At 39.6% G+C, this 16,182-nt stretch overlaps 1 protein-coding gene across 1 annotated transcript; it reads left to right on the plus strand.

The window, feature by feature from the left end:
• Positions 1–9,136: 9,136 nt before the first annotated feature.
• Positions 9,137–16,116, plus strand: BLOC1S1 (biogenesis of lysosomal organelles complex 1 subunit 1). Its single transcript, XM_053455606.1, has 4 exons — positions 9,137–9,363; positions 10,796–10,868; positions 14,329–14,461; positions 15,671–16,116. The coding sequence occupies exons 1-4, from the start codon at positions 9,303–9,305 to the stop codon at positions 15,779–15,781; spliced, it is 378 nt and encodes a 125-aa protein (XP_053311581.1). The 5' UTR covers positions 9,137–9,302; the 3' UTR covers positions 15,782–16,116.
• The last annotated feature ends 66 nt before the right edge of the window (positions 16,117–16,182 follow it).

Genomic DNA, 16,182 nt, shown 5'->3' on the forward strand with positions numbered 1-16,182 from the left:
GAAAGGAGGCTTCCCTCTGCCAGGTCAGGAGCTTGACTTCCCCGGTCTGCTGTCACCCAGACTCCGAGATAAGGCACTGAAGGCTGTGACCAGGCGGAGCGCTGCTTTCCACCGGGACAAGCCCCTCTTTCTGCGAGAGCACAGAATCCCCGGCAGGCAGGCAGGCAGGCAGGCAGGGGAGGGGTAGGAGGAGGGAGCAGGTGGAAGGAGATCCGAGAAGCTCACTCCAGCCTCTCCGATGACATATGGCTCCAGCCTGCTGATCATCAGGGTGATGCCACTTCACACACCGAGGGAGCACACCTCACTCACCAGATGCTGACGTCACTTCTCAGCTTACACGATTTGTGACCTCACTCTTCTTAGCAATCGCAGCACTCATGTGGTGATGCCAGCAAGATTAGCAGAGGATGAGTAATTATTAATATCGCCAATGGGTATTGCGGTAACACTGCATTATGGTCCTTGTAGTCCTCATCGGGGATGCACTAGGGAGATATTACCGGTATGTACAGGAGCTACAATATGAGCTGCTGATGCTGCATTCTGCCAAAGGACGGACAGAGACAGCGTGTGGCGTCACGTGCAGCTCTTTGTTATGTATACTAATGTTCCTTATGCTAGAAGATAGGATGCCCGAATGAACACAATGACTGTGAAATGTGTCCGCAGGCTAATGATTTGACTCCTTAAGGAGTTGGGAAGATTACGTAACTGGAAAACGTCACATTTCTTCTCTGGACTCTATATCCACTAGCAGCAGTGCAAGTGTTGAGGATCTTCCTGATTTAACCCTTAAACTTTTAACCCTTGCATTTTTTAATTTGCACTATACACTGGTGTATATATATATATCCCACCCTGATAATTCTAAACATTACATCCTTTAGATTTGATTCACTTTGACTGCTTTTTCCCAAACTTTAGAAAACCGATTTGACTTATTGTAACTGCTAAATGATGACAGTTACAGGTTTCTTCTTTTCATGAATATTTTACACACGTATAGAATAGAAAATGGATGTCGGTTAAAGTGTGCGTCATTTTCAGCTTAGATAACAAAACTGTTATTGGTTCACGCAGCCTTTTTTTTTTTTTTTATTCAAAAAAGTACCAAAACATACAAAAAACAAGCATATATAGACATAACAATCGATTTTTTTTTTTTTATATCTACCTTGATCTTTACGTAGTGTTGTTTATAATCAATCGTACTTGACATAAACAGCAACACATACCGATAAAGACAAACAATCAAATATAATATAAGCCATCCTTCCAGTGCTACTTAGCATTTATTATGTCATTGTATTATGTTTATAACTCAAATTATCTGTAATTTGACTTTTTTTTTATCTTAAAAAATCAAATTCTAAACAGATAAATATATATTATAACGAGTTAAATAATAAATAAATGCTGTTCATCCATACTTTCATCAATTATACCACTCTATTTTTAATTAAAGGTATCAATAAATTTGTTATATTACTAAGCTTTGTTATTAACTTAATCAATGGATCTTTCTTTTGGTTCACGCAGCCTTTTAACGATTGGGGAGAAAGGAGAGAACTTCAAGGCAGGACACCACAAAATCCTTTCCCTATCACTCTGAGACACAAATATCAGCTTCGATGAGGGGAACCTTTACTTGAAGTTTCTCGAAAACCATCATACTGATCTAGGTAGTTTTAATTAATGGACATACAATATGCCAAGAACTATGAAATGTATTATATCTGAAACATTTCAGTTCTTGGTTCTCCTTTTCTCACATGAGCAGATGCTGAGAAAACGTTAACCTTCTGTAACCGAGCCTTATGGGCAGGATGTTGTAGATACTGATTCCTTTGGGCACTCACACGACGTGAAGCTTGAGTTGTGTTGGTTCCATTAGACTTGCAGTCCCTTTGAGAGTAACAATCAGGGCTTGTAGAAGTATAATCTGCTGTGAGTTAACTTTTCTCACAATTTATCACGTTACTACAACTAAACTACAAGTAGAATAATCCCATAAATTGTATGGGGGGGCGGGGGTCAGCATTCTTTTTTCTTTTTTAATGAAGAGTTGGATTTTAGCAGCAAACAAGAGATGATCTAAGTGTTTGTTTTGCCCTGGAAGAGAAAGGGTTAGAGAGACTGAGTGGTAGAAACTGTGTGTTTGATTGACAGGCACATCTGCTGGTGAGTCTGTATCAGGCTCATTTTAGTTGCTTAGCCCAGCAATGCCAGAAATATCTCAGAAAAACGTCCGTACAGTGGAGACAACCATGTGCTTCATATAGAGATATGGATAACAACAAGGCTGTGAAAACATTAGTATGCAATCCACTAGTTTGGTTCATATATAGGTAACCACAGAAAGGTAATCAGCTCTCAGTTACACACTATTGTTATCTGCAAGTACATTTATATCTGTATAGTGGCCAAATGTACTTTAGGATGCAAGGTTTATATATATATATATATATATATATATATATATATATATATATATATATATATACACACACTACTGTCTTTTAGGGTAAAAGTACGTAGAGGACTAGGATGACAGCCCCTCTCTTGAAAAAACCTGGGGTTAGATCGTCCTACTGGGCGTCCCGATGCTCCACTGTTCAATGGGCTGGCTAGAAAAGAGACGTTTGATCTCCCCAATGTTTGGGCTATGGGTTATTGTGGCTAGTTTTCAAAGCCTCCTACTTGCTTCGTTCAGATGCAGAGCATTGGGATTTATGACCTTTCCTTGCACTCAAGAGAATGTTTGATGGCTGTTGAATTCTGGGCAGTGGGTACTGTTTTGTGACAGGCCTGGAGCAGCTCTCCACATAAATACACCACTGACAACACTAGCAGGTAAATCAAAATAAACTCATTCATAAATAGATTGTTGGTCTTTTCTGATCGCTGACATACAAATGTTAAATATGTAGCTAAACACATAAGTTGGTCTTTAACAAACATATAAGCGGCACTGTGTTGGCAGTGGTGCAGATACCAGTTATCGTGCTGAATGAATGCCTGAACTTTGTTGAGGATGAATAGAGACCCAAGAGGGTCTTATCCAGACCCCGATGTCATCTCTGACATTTAATGACAATGTTCGACAATTCTTTTCTCATGTTTACTTAAGGAAGAAAAGGGCAGCAGCATAACATGGGTTTTATCTGAGAAGCCGCAAACACCTTGCGCTCATCTTGTTAAATCTATAAATAGTATATTGTGGTTGGATATATATTTAGCTTAAATAGGATGGATCCATGATGTATGTATGTATGTGTGTATATATATATATATATATATATATATATATATATATATATGTATATACACAAAGTGAGTGTGAGTATATGCTTTTATGGAGCATATGTAGCTGTCCACAAGGCACATGATATGACAAAAATATTACTTATTTAGGCTTATTATTCGCCATAAAGCTAACATTTTACTGGCTGCTAAAATGCAGCTTACTTGGTATCAATCAGAATGTATGTACTAAAAAGCTTTGCTTATGGTAATGAAAAAAGTATTTTTTAAATAATTGAAATACTCAGCTGAAGCATCTCTCAGAAGTTAATGCACTTTCCCATTTATGAGCAGCCTGAACGATCACTTAGGTCTTTATTGACTTTTTTTCCTAAGTGTTATACATGACAGCTCTGGCTGGTTTCATGTTACCTTAAACAAATATATCAAGAACTAAAATAGCCACAAAAAATTGTTATTGATATGACCTTCATTTTGCACCAGACAGGCTAAATCGGGAAGGCTTAGGAGTCATCACTAATGAATGTCAAAGCCGCAGACAAGCAAGGTCTAATTTGTTGCAACCAACAAAATGCTCCCGATTTAGTTTAGTCCTGGTTACCTAAATATTGCGAATAATGTGCGAAAGTCAAAATACTTTCAAATAGGTACCATTTCCTATTTTATTTCTGCTAGACCTGTTAGACCAGGTATGAAATGAAAAGAAGCAGGATTTCAGTTGAACACCTTTTAGTGACCTCATTACATTAGGTTCCTAATATCAGAAGTTCTGTTTGAAGCCATCAGTCAAGATCTCCGAGTTACTCCGAGTTACTCTGAACTTAACCTCTTAACCTCGCTTAACCTCTGAATTTGACTTACTTTGCTTATACCTTCATTGTTACTTCATTTTACTTATTTTGTTTCTTCTACACTACCCATGGATCCAGGGCCTTCAAAGGAATGATGACCTGTGACTGGATCATGTATTTAAGCTGCAAAGTTTCACACACATAACTTCCAATATTTTCTCATTGTATAAATGAAATTTTATACAAACCTTTATCATAAATGCATTTGCATTAATGCCTTTAACTCAGCAATATATCATAATTTATAGACGTTCTCTATCTAAAAGGATACGCTCCAACCAGCATATGTACATTTAGTTATATGATAGCTGTACTCCATGCAAATGGGGTGGGATTCTGCTATTTTTCCATTGAGGAGATGTATAAACCGTGGCTTTAAGGCAACTTTTTTTTTCTATTTCTTTAGTTTTTTTTTAATTCTTGTTCTAATTTATTGCAGTAAGTATTTTACAAACAAAGAAAAGATGACTTGGATCTCTCTCTTCTAGATAAGGTCCCTGGGAGCAAATGACAGTGAGATTTTCACAGGGTCTCAAGCCTAGTAACTTTTTCCTAGCTGGCTATTTTTAACTGTTCCAACTCTCTAAAGACTTGAGGACATGGAATTGTTGGCAGGACACCTCAGCTCTGCTGGACCTCAGCCAGACAATACAGTTGGATTATTAAAAGTCGTGTGGGGTTTCACAACAGGGTGAGGTCACCAAGTAGACTAGCCATAAACCAGAGCACGTATCTTCATCCTTACCTTTAATATCTGGGAGCCTTACTTCCGATCACAGGGGTGAAGTACTAATTTTATGGTGCCGTAGCATATTCATTCCTCAAGAATTTATGTTAACCCTGCCAAAATGTAGATAAAGTACCGGAATACCTTAAATCACTTCCTAATCTCACAATGAAAAGGTAAAGATACTTGGGGATACTAAGCAACGCTGTTTAGTTTCTCAACATTTTGTCATTTGCAAAGTGAAGGAAGGCATATATTTGGATAGAATTAGCATTTTTTTTTTTTTTAGTATGTCACTTTGCATGGAATCTAGCTTTGCTACAATATTCTTTTTTTAATTAGATTCAAGGATTACAAAAGGTAGGTTTCCAGCTCTTGTTAAACTGCAAATGTTATGATCCTCAGTCAGCAGAATTAGAACCGTTAATATTTATTTTTTCCTGCGTAGCACACAGTCGGTTTGCTCTGTACCTGCACGCCATAGGAAAAATGTTGGCCTTTCCATTTTAAAAGTAACACAAATTACCATCACTGTTGGTGTTGGGTTGATGTGTGTTGTTACTGGCAAAACTGTTGTTTACAATAACCAACTGTTTACAATCGAAGGAAAAATAAGGGCATGTCCAGGCATTGTCTTCGAAGACACAAGGTAAATGTCTTAAAGGGACGCTCCAGCCATTTTACACACTTTAATACATAAGAGAGCTGAGTGGCCCCTTTAAATGATCAGTTTTGACCCTTCCAAATGCATTGATAGATTCTGCAGAATAGCGCCTCTTTTTCCATCCCCAGCTCCTTAGGTAGAGGGCATTTAGGAATATATATATATGGATAAGAGGGTAAAGTAATAGGGGGTGTAGAGTGGTTAAGGGCTCTGTAGGTCAGGGGTTTGAATTCGGTTCTGGAGGCTTTAGGGAGTCAATGGAGCTATTCACACAGTGGAGCAACCAGGGGAGGGCTGGCAGCCTAAGGCCTGGGGGGCAAGTCTAGTCAAGTGGCCCATTGCACCACCAAACCGGCTGCAAGCGACATTGATAGCAGTCACTCCACCGGCGCCTAATGAAATTCAGCATAAATTTGGCCAAAACCGAAAAAAAAAAACGTTTAAAATTCTTTATTAAAAGTAACACAACAAAATTAGACAAAAAAAATCAATAACAATATTAATATATATATATATATATATACATATAATTAACAGCAATTACAATGCTATCATGCCCAGGTTCTAGCATGTACTGGCTGACTTAGCATGATAGGCGTGTGATTGCTGTTTGCAGCCATATATCTATTAATACTGTTATTGAATTATTGGACGGAAAAAAAAATTGATAACAGCAATCACACTCCTATCATGCCTAGACAGCCTCCCTATGCCATGCTATCCCCCCACACTTCCATGCAATCTGAAACCCTCATTCACAAACATTCATCATAAACTACAGCATAACACCCATCACTCTCACACACTTACTGATATTTTCCTACCATTCCTCTGGCACTGTCACTTTTCCTCCTCCTCTTCATTCTTCCTCTTCTGTGTCCTGTCCTTCCCGGGTGCGGAAGACAGTGGGCGTGGCTTCAGTGTTGTGCGCCGAGATTTGACATCAAGTCCCGACGCACAGCCACAGTTGCCGCACGCATCGTTTTTGGTGGCAGCCGCTTAGTTTTTAACTTTGCGGCTGCCATGAATGTTCGTCTGCCGGCTGCCCGGCCAGCCCGGATTCAGGGCGGCCTGGAGGGCAACTGGGAGCAACAGATGAGGAATGGCCAATGGTGACAGAGAAAGATGAGTCTGGGTGCAGTGTTGAGGATGGATTGGAGCAGTGAAAGCCAGGAGATGGGCAGAACAGTTAGTAGGGAGTGTTTCTTGTGTGAGTAATGGGTGAATTCAGGAGATGTTTTCCAGGTGAAGGTGGCAGAATTTGGTGAGGGACTGGATGTGAAGGATGAAGGAAAGAGCAGAGTCAAGTGTGACAACAAGGACTTGGACTGTTGGATAGTGGAGTTGTCAACAGCAAGAGAGATGTCGGGTATTGTGGACAGAGTGTACAGTGGGATTACCATAAACTCTTGGAGATGTTAAGCATTAGGTAATAGGACTCCTTCTATGATGCAATTTCTGAAAGACAGTCAGTGAGGTGAGTTAGAAGAGAAGGTGAAAGATTAGGAGAAGAAATATAGATTAGGATGTTGTCTGCATATAGGTGGTACCAGGGCCGGTCCAAGACGTAATGCCGCCTGGGGCGAAGTTTTAAACTTCGCTGACGCAATTATCTACCCTCCCCCTTTGTACTTACCGTTAAACAGTCCTGCGGCGAGTCTCCCTGCTCTGCCACGGTGCCGACTTGTAATGCTGAGCACCGGAAATTGACGTCACTTCCGGTGCTCAGCATTACAAGCCGGCACCGAGACCGAGCTAGAGGGCTCGCAGAGGAGAGAGAGGGGCGTCAGGACAAGTAAATTAATGCATTCAATATGTCTAAATATTGAAAGCCTAATGTTATACTTTTTATGGTTTTCTGCAAGTTAAATTAAATTAAGTTCTTTGTGCTGGTGTACATTTCCCTGTTATGATCTCAAGTATAATTGAGCTAAGAAATTTAAGACTTATGTCCCATGTGAGTCAGAATTACTATTTATTTATACTACTTGTAAATACTAAACATAGCATGGCCAGTCACCCAGATTGCTAATCATCTTCCATTCAGAATGTTCCACCATCCCTTTAAATAGAACTGTCTCCTTTGCCTCCAGTGAAAGGTTGTGGATGCCTTATCAAGAACACATAATAATCCAGGAAAAAAAAGAACAATTTGCTTTATGTTGTTTGATATTTTTCACCCCATCATATGTCGGATGAGCATCTCATCCCACGTTGATGTTCATTTCTGCAATTTTGTTAGTAAGTAATATATCTGCATAACCATAGGCCAATCCGTGGCCCACTCTATCTGGGTTCCATCATGACATCCATCTGCTCAGAGCTACACATATAGGCAGGCACTGCTCCCATGCATCAGGGGCTACAATCAGGAGTTTCTGGTTGCACCTATTCAGTAAAGAGACACTCCAACGCCTCCTACAGCCCCACCAGTGAAGAATACATATCACAGTCAGATATCCCATTAAAACACATATGATTGCAGGAGCGGCCCTTTAATATATGAACAATCTTCGATTTATTCCACACCACTTTTAATAAACTGCATATCCGTCTGAGGGTATTTTTGGTGGTACGTATACTTGGAGATGATTGACAACATGTACATAGTACTTTGCCTACACCCACTTTTCTAGTTTCTTCTTTTCTACCTTATATTCATTTTCCAGAGCACTACAGTATTATCCTCACATTCCACATTCCAAATTGCCATAGATATAGCTAGGCGGCACTTACCACGCACACACACTTTACCAATGAAAACCTATATATATATATATTTTATGTTATTTTTTTCAAGCTAAGCTAGTGATTCATGTATAAATCACAGGTTATAATGGTAAATCTAGAAAAATGTATCTTTTCTTCATTGTTTCTCTGTGTATGCTAAAACAAATAATGAAATCATCAAAACTAAATACCTTTTTATCCTGCAAAACAGACCCCATCCCATATTTATCCAATATATGTTGTGACACTGTAAAGCTCCAAGGAGATGTTTCGTATGGATTCTATGCACAGATGATGTGTAAGTTTTATGTAGCACATTACATTTATGTGTGGAGTGGAATGTTTTTTGGACAGTGAGCGAACCAATGCGCCAACTCTGGATGTCTGCATGACAACAGCAAACTGGTACACATTTCAGCTCGACAGAAGGGTAATTGTTCCAGGCAGGAGCGTTGGAGGTACTCTAAATACAGAAGAGAAAAAATACTGCTGGACAAAAACTATAAAAGTCATAAAAATCCATTCCTGTTGAATCCTGTCTTTAAGGAGCAGTCCTGCTCAATAGTTTCTTACAGGGGTCAGGGAGACACTTTAAGAGAACTGTTTGGCCCTTCACCTTGCAAGACAGGGACCCGTGAGACAGACAGACGGACAGACAGACTGGGAATAGACGTTACACGGAATTGCTGGAAGATAGTTTGGTTTAATTGTAGAAACACACAGAATATATAACGTTTCCCATTCATTGCAATAGCGATGCTTAAATACAGGATACCTCGCTCTCCTCTACAGGGAAGTAAAGACCTTCCAATAGTATACAATACTTCTCAGAACCCCTTATGAGTAGCTGTGCGTCTGCTGTGATGTACTACACCGGCCCGTCATGGTCAATATAAGACTACTGTAGCAGTGGCGGCGCCATCGTTGTCACGATGATGAAGTTACGGTCTGCGAAAATACTCTCTTCACTTCCGCCCATCGCTTGTTCCTATCAGAGCGCTCGATTTCGCCTGAGCAGGCGTGTTTCTTCTTCCCGTAGCTTCGGTCCATTACCGGCCCCGTCATGCTCTCCCGCCTCCTTAAAGAGCACCAGACCAAGCAAAATGAACGGAAAGAGCTGCAAGGTGAGCCCGGGCTTCTCATACGAATTTGAGGAATAACTATCTGCCCGCAACCGCATACTATTATCTTGGCCTCGGCTGGGGACTTCATGAGTGGCTGAGACAATAGAATTCACCATAGTAACGCGAGTAACGCATTCTTTAATTCGGCACCTGATTGGTGCTTCTCTATGCCAATCGCGGATGATGGCGGAAGTGAATGCTAAGGAAGCGTTTATTATACTTTTTTATTTTTAAAATTACTTATTGTAATTAATAAAAACGCTGTATGTCTTTACCGCTAGATATAGCCAAAGCCAGACCCAGTGACGTAAAAGCATTTTTTCCCCATGAAAAGCAATTTTGTTCATTTGTAATATGTTTCGAAATGGAAAGCGCCGTATAACACGTATAACAAGTTTAAAGCAGCTGGCTGTACGGTATTATTGTATAAAAGACATGGTTGTATGCGAACTCTGTAGTTAGTCGACCTCTGAACTCACAGCTCAATGGGAGAAGCAATGCAGTGGAATTAGACAATTAAGTGATTTGTGTCCCTACTGGCCTTTTTACTTCTTGTGTCAAAACTGGGGTGCAGTAGGGTTGGCACCCATTCCTTGAAGTAAAGTCGCATGTTCCTAGTCTGCAACTTAATGGGACTCTCAAGTGTCTCACATAGCCCTACAAACAACAACAACAAATATGTTGTAGGTACATTTAATATGCATTCTTCAACCTGTAAATAAAATTCAATGTAATTACTTACCTTTAGGAGAAGCTGCAGCGCACATCTCCTCCATGATTTTTCACACAAAGCCAATCAGTGACTGGGAATCAATGGGGGTGCTTTCTGCGCAAGTGCACAGGGGTCTTGTTAGACTCTTATTATTATTATTATTTATTGTTTTATATAGCGCAATCAAATTCCGTAGCGCTGTACAGTGGGTAGACCGGACACAAGTAGTATGTAACATAACAATTTCACTTATTTCACTTACAGAGACAACCGGTAAGGAAGGCCCTGCTCAAAGGAGCTTACAATCTAGACCTACTGAACTCTTGCACGAGCCAGTGGCGCAGTATATCACCTACTCGCCTTTTTTTTTCCTGGCCGGATCTGATGCTGATCCGATCATTTTTCTAGTTTACCTAAATCATTTGCCATTTGGCTTATCCCTCCAAGAACATCAACCCTGCTGCAAATCTGTATGTTTTCTTTGGGACTTCCCCATTCAGTGTGCGCAAGGTTGATTGTATGGGTGGCCTACCTGTAGGGTTCCTTTCCTGAAAGACACGGACGGCATGTCCATAAGATTGTAAACTTTGTTTCACCTCTTAATTTCCCTTATATGTCAGGTGTCTTATGAACTGAGAAGTGACAACAGCTCAAATAACTGGTAACTAAGTTCAACATATGTTTTCATAATCGTAACCAATACATATTTTTTAACCACAGAGAAAAGAAGAAAAGAAGCCATTGCAGCAGCTACCACTTTGACAGAAGCTTTGGTAGATCACTTGAATGTGGGGTGAGTTGTAGTAAGCCAGCTGGTGTGGGGACAGCAGACATACTGTTTTTTAACTTGTCCATTACCAGGTTATTAATGCAGGCTTTGCAGGAAAGACATATTTTTTAGCCACTCTGCAATGTAATGAACCAAGAAGTGATTAGGCTGGAAGATTACGTAGATTTTTTTAACATGCACATACTTTGTTATCCACCTTTTATGCGTATACCAACAGCTCTTACTGTACCTCCCTATACTGTATAGCCACCTGCTGGCCCTATATACATAAAAATATACAAAAGCATAAAAAACTAAACAGATTCGTCCACCCTAGAAAGAATTAGTTGGGTGTACATGCCCATGGAATTTCCTAGCTAGTTTTACTGAACTTCTTAGTTTAATTTCTTATAATATGAATGTCTCTCTCTAGTCCTGGGTATAGTGATGATGACTAGATACCTGGTTACATTAAAAGAAATGGTTCACTAAAGTAGGATTGGTGAATACCTTTTTTTTTGAAAAAAAAAAAACATCTGCCATCATCAACACAATAATGCAAGTTCACTTACTTTACAGTGCAGGCTTTAATGCCCATTTGTGTATTGGTAAAAACACTTCAATATGATGTGATTTTAATTGTAATTTCTATATTATAATATATCGACCTGCTAGCATCATTCAGTATAAATATATAAATTGCATTCAAAAGTACCGATACTGGGCGCAGCATTGTGATTTGCAATGCATTGTACAATTCTCCACACATTAAGAACTTTCAACAAACATTTTATAACATGTCAAGTTGTCGATCTGCTATTGTGTTTAAGCCAATAATAACTTTCTTTTATAGCTCTTCATATTTCCTTTTTATATAGTCTAATGCAAGACAGCATTGCTTTATAATAAAAGAGGGGTGTAGTCACCTCTCAATTCTGTAAAAAGATATAGACCCAATAACGTGCATAGGGCATCACCCGACAATGCTTACTTGTAACGCACTATTATTTGTATTTCACATGCATTGCCAAAATTCTTGCATTGAAGAAACATATACCTTGTAAGAATACTTTCAAATATATCTACAATGAAATGCCATCTTGTGACTCTCCAGCAGTTCTTGATAGATATTTCTGATAACACTCATCCTACCAATACTTGGCTTAGAGTCATAGGTAATATAGTTTAAAAGTTATTTATCAAGCGGAACGGTTTTTAGATTCTCTCCTCTTGACATTTGTGTTATTTTCTTAGTAGGGACACATGAAATTATTAAGCAGCTTGTTTATTCTGTTGTGTTCATTGGGGGAGAGTCAGCACCACTAGTGATTTTGAGGACCTCATTTTGGTGCCTCTTGTCTAGTAAGTGCTCTTCATAGAAAATTTCCGAGTGTAAATCCGATTCCTGCTTCAGGAATGTCTCCCATTAATCTTTTCAGTCCTGCAGTTTGTGTGTTTCTCGGCCCTGGCTGTCAGAAATAGCCCACACCTTACAGAGTATGATGGTCACACCCTACAACACTTTGTGGCTTGTGTAGTCCGGGCTGGCAGCAATACACAAAACATAGGGGGTGCTGAGAGGGGAAATGTTATCCCGAGCGCTTTGGCGTTTATCACAGTCAGACTCACGAAATGCACCACTCCCTGCATCATTAAATTGAACCAAAATACTTTGGAAAAAGATGATTAATGTGTTCCGTATCACTATAACGACTACTCGACTAGAATAATTTCAGCCATAATTTCAGCCATTTAATGCAGTTTGTAGTTTATCTGAATAAAAACACATGTTTTAACCCTCTAGTGACCTTCCTCAGTCATACATATGTCCTTTAAAGGGGCAGTTTACTGTCACTGACAGCCCCACCAAAGAAGTATGCATATTAGAGTACTTTATGAGTACTTTAATATGCAGTTGTTAAAAACAAAAGAAAAAAAATGAAGCTGCAGCTTCTCTTGTGGTCCAATGATTCTCACCACTTGAAGCTGCCAGTCAGTGGAAAAGAAAAATCGCTCCCATTAACACATGCACACCAGGATCAAAATAGACCCCAGCTTTTCAAGATTGTTTAGAAAGGGTCCTGCACCAGGTTGGAAGGGCCCTTTCCAAACTATTTTAAACTGGTACGAGGAGATAGAAGCGTATCGGGGTCACATGATGTCACGTGACCCTGAGGCTGCAGCCGGAGAGAAGCTGCAGGAGCAGTGAGAGATAAGCGGGGGCATGGATGTTTGTTTGCATGTATGTGCCAGAGTGTATGTTGGAAGGGGGGCAAATAAGGCACAGACAAGTTGTTTGGGGGAAGTTATGGTACATACCAGCTGTTGGGGAGCCTGGGGGAATTTTCGCACCAGGGCCCTGTGGTTTCTAGTTATGCCCCTGTGTATACCACATGATTCAGATCATGATGTGATACCAATGCATACACTTATTTTTAAACATTAGTACTATATGCGAAACTTTACACAAATTTCAAAGCTTCACTGTCCCTTTAAGTAGAGGTTGTCAGCAGGTGACTGTTCTTACCAGTATATGCACATAATGCTTTTGTGCTCGAGGTGGAAAACATGTATCCCGAGCCGCGTGATGTCAGTTTCCTTTAGGAGCTTCCAGTGAGGACTAGTGTGTCAAGACGTGTTTGTTTGGGTGAGACCTAATGGGAAGGAAATGAAAGAGGAACATATGATGCTGCCTTACTCTGTTGTTGAGATCACTTCTAGATTTAGCAACATACAACCAGCCTTTAACTAGCTTTTTTTTAGTCCAGTGCATAGTTTATGGTCTTTTTCTGATACATGGGATTTATTCACTAACACAGGGGCTTACCTAGCATTTTTACCCCCTTATTTCACTATCCATTTGAGCTTCTCCTTCAAGAGGCCTTAACTGTTGTAATGCATAGTTCCAATGGGGATACTTAATAAAAGTCATGTGTTTAACACACAGTTTGTTTTCAGCTGCTATTGTGCCCTTCCCCCTTCCTTTGGTCACTTACTACTCATAAGACTGAGGGTTTCTCTCCCATTCATATCTATTCTAAACTGTTTAAGAAAGCAGCATATGCTTAGACCGGCATACTGGGAACTTTCCAGAACTTGACTCACAGTCTCTGGGTCAGTTTTCTCTTTGGTAGTGGAGTAATGTTTTGCCACACCCACTCCCCATGCAGTCCCCTCCCACTTCCAGCTAATTAAAGGCCGTCTGGTGGTAGCCATATCTCCACATCATGCCGCTCCCTGGAAGAAGGAGAGCTCTACGTAGCCTATCCTGGGAAGTTCCCAGGGATGCTCATATGGTGTATTTCTGCTATAGCCTTTCTAAAGTTACCTAGAGCTTTACGAAGGAAAGGGATCTCAATGTTTAAATATGAATGATAACGGATAACGCTCAATCCACCGTGAGATTGTAAATAGTTTCTGTCTCCTCACTATTGCTTTTTTATTTATATTTATAAACCCTTCCTCTCTCCCCTTTTTTATTTAGTGTGGCACAAGCTTACGTGAACCAAAGAAAGCTGGACCATGAAGTAAAAACACTGCAGACTCAGGCTGCGCAGTTTGCGAAGCAGACAACACAGTGGATCAGTCTGGTGGAGAACTTTAACCAAGCTCTGAAAGTGAGTTCTGTGCAAAAAACTATTATTCACAAAACAGCACAATTATTTCAATTATTTCCACAGATAGTGAGTTGTTTTAGTACAATAATTGTACAAGACATAAGTTATCAATGCTTTAACAATTGGCAAGTTTTTTTTTTAAATAACGAGCTTATTTGAAGAAAATGTGGGTAATGTAACATAGCATTTGGTCCAGGTCACCTAAAAGACTCATTAGATTATAGTTTAGTTCCCTCTGCTGGATAGAGGTAAAAGTGCACATAGCGTTTAATTCTCTCTTTATTCTTAACGCTGCCTTTGTTTTATAAACAGTTTTGTTTTCAGGCGTGTGAGTTCCAGTGTATCCTCCGGTAGCTCCATAGGGGATATTTAATTTCCATCCTTATGGAAATAAACTATGGCTTTACCAGTAGATGATACACAAAACTTTAGCTGTGAGGTAGATGTGCAGTTGTTAGCTGATGCATATGTTGTATGTTCTAAGTAGCCATTATTGACTGGAATTCCGCACCTCTGTAGAAGAGATTCCCCTTTGAAGAGAAAGTTGTAATAGCCTTCTCTGAGTATTTTCAGATAAATATTAGCATGCCTTTTTGGCTCCATATCATATACTTACTGGGAATTGCTACATGTGGGGTCCTATTCTGTCACTTATTAACATACCTGGGAACTCTCCAAGTCTGGCCCAGAGAACTAAGGCCCACTCCCTGCCCATAACCCCCTTTTAATGGGGGTGTTTCCCCGCAATGTCCTGGTCGCGTCCCGCAAAGGTAGGCTTCGGGTAGCCGGAGCCCAGAAGTTTCCAGGTATGCTTAAGGAAAGCACCACATTTGCTATTTGACCAAGTTTTTTTTTTACTGGCCTCAGTTTCAGTTGTTATAAACATAAACCACATTTAAGGAATTGCAAAACATTGTACCTATTGTGAAAAGATGCAATGGAATTATTATGAGTTTCCCAGAGGTCCAAATAACAATAGATAGTATCTATAATTGGCTTTGCACTATACTAATGAGCATGTATATTTGTAATGGGAGGCAGTGAAGCAAACCTAGTAGATAAGATCTGTATCCAACCAAGAACAACATGCAGGGAAAACATTAAAAACTCTATAGGCTTGAGGGCTAAATAAAAAAAAAAATGCAGTCGATAACCACATATTACTTCTAAAATCTTTGCATAATGTAAAATGTGTTTCTTTCTTTGTAGGAAATTGGCGACGTGGAGAATTGGGCCAGAAGTATTGAGAAAGACATGCGCATTATAGCAACTGCTCTAGAATATGTTTATAAAGGCCAGATGCAGCCTTCTGCATCATAAAAACCGACATATTTGATAACTGTGGAATATGGCTTATAAACCTTAACACCAAGCCTTTCATGGTCTGCATGTGCCATGGAACAAACTGGAATTCCTGAATTATTAGGTGTTCGGATTTGGACATTCTTATTTGAAAAGCCAAAAAACAGTATTACGTGAAGGTAGCTGAACATGTTGATGCTTCTATATTATAGAAATACTGTTTAGTCTTTGCTTTTAATTTCTGTGCCAAGGACCCTAAACCACTTCACACTGGGAGATTGGTTAAGGTTCAGGTAGCACAGATCAAGAAAAAAAAAGCTTGTATAAAAGTATTAAAAGCACTGAACATGTGTGTCAATGTTTATTTTCTTTTGTTGGTTTTTACATAATATATAGGTTATTTAACGGAGAACTATCAC

The sequence above is a fragment of the Spea bombifrons genome, chromosome 2 (genome assembly GCF_027358695.1).
Source record: "Spea bombifrons isolate aSpeBom1 chromosome 2, aSpeBom1.2.pri, whole genome shotgun sequence".
NCBI lineage: Eukaryota > Metazoa > Chordata > Amphibia > Anura > Pelobatidae > Spea > Spea bombifrons.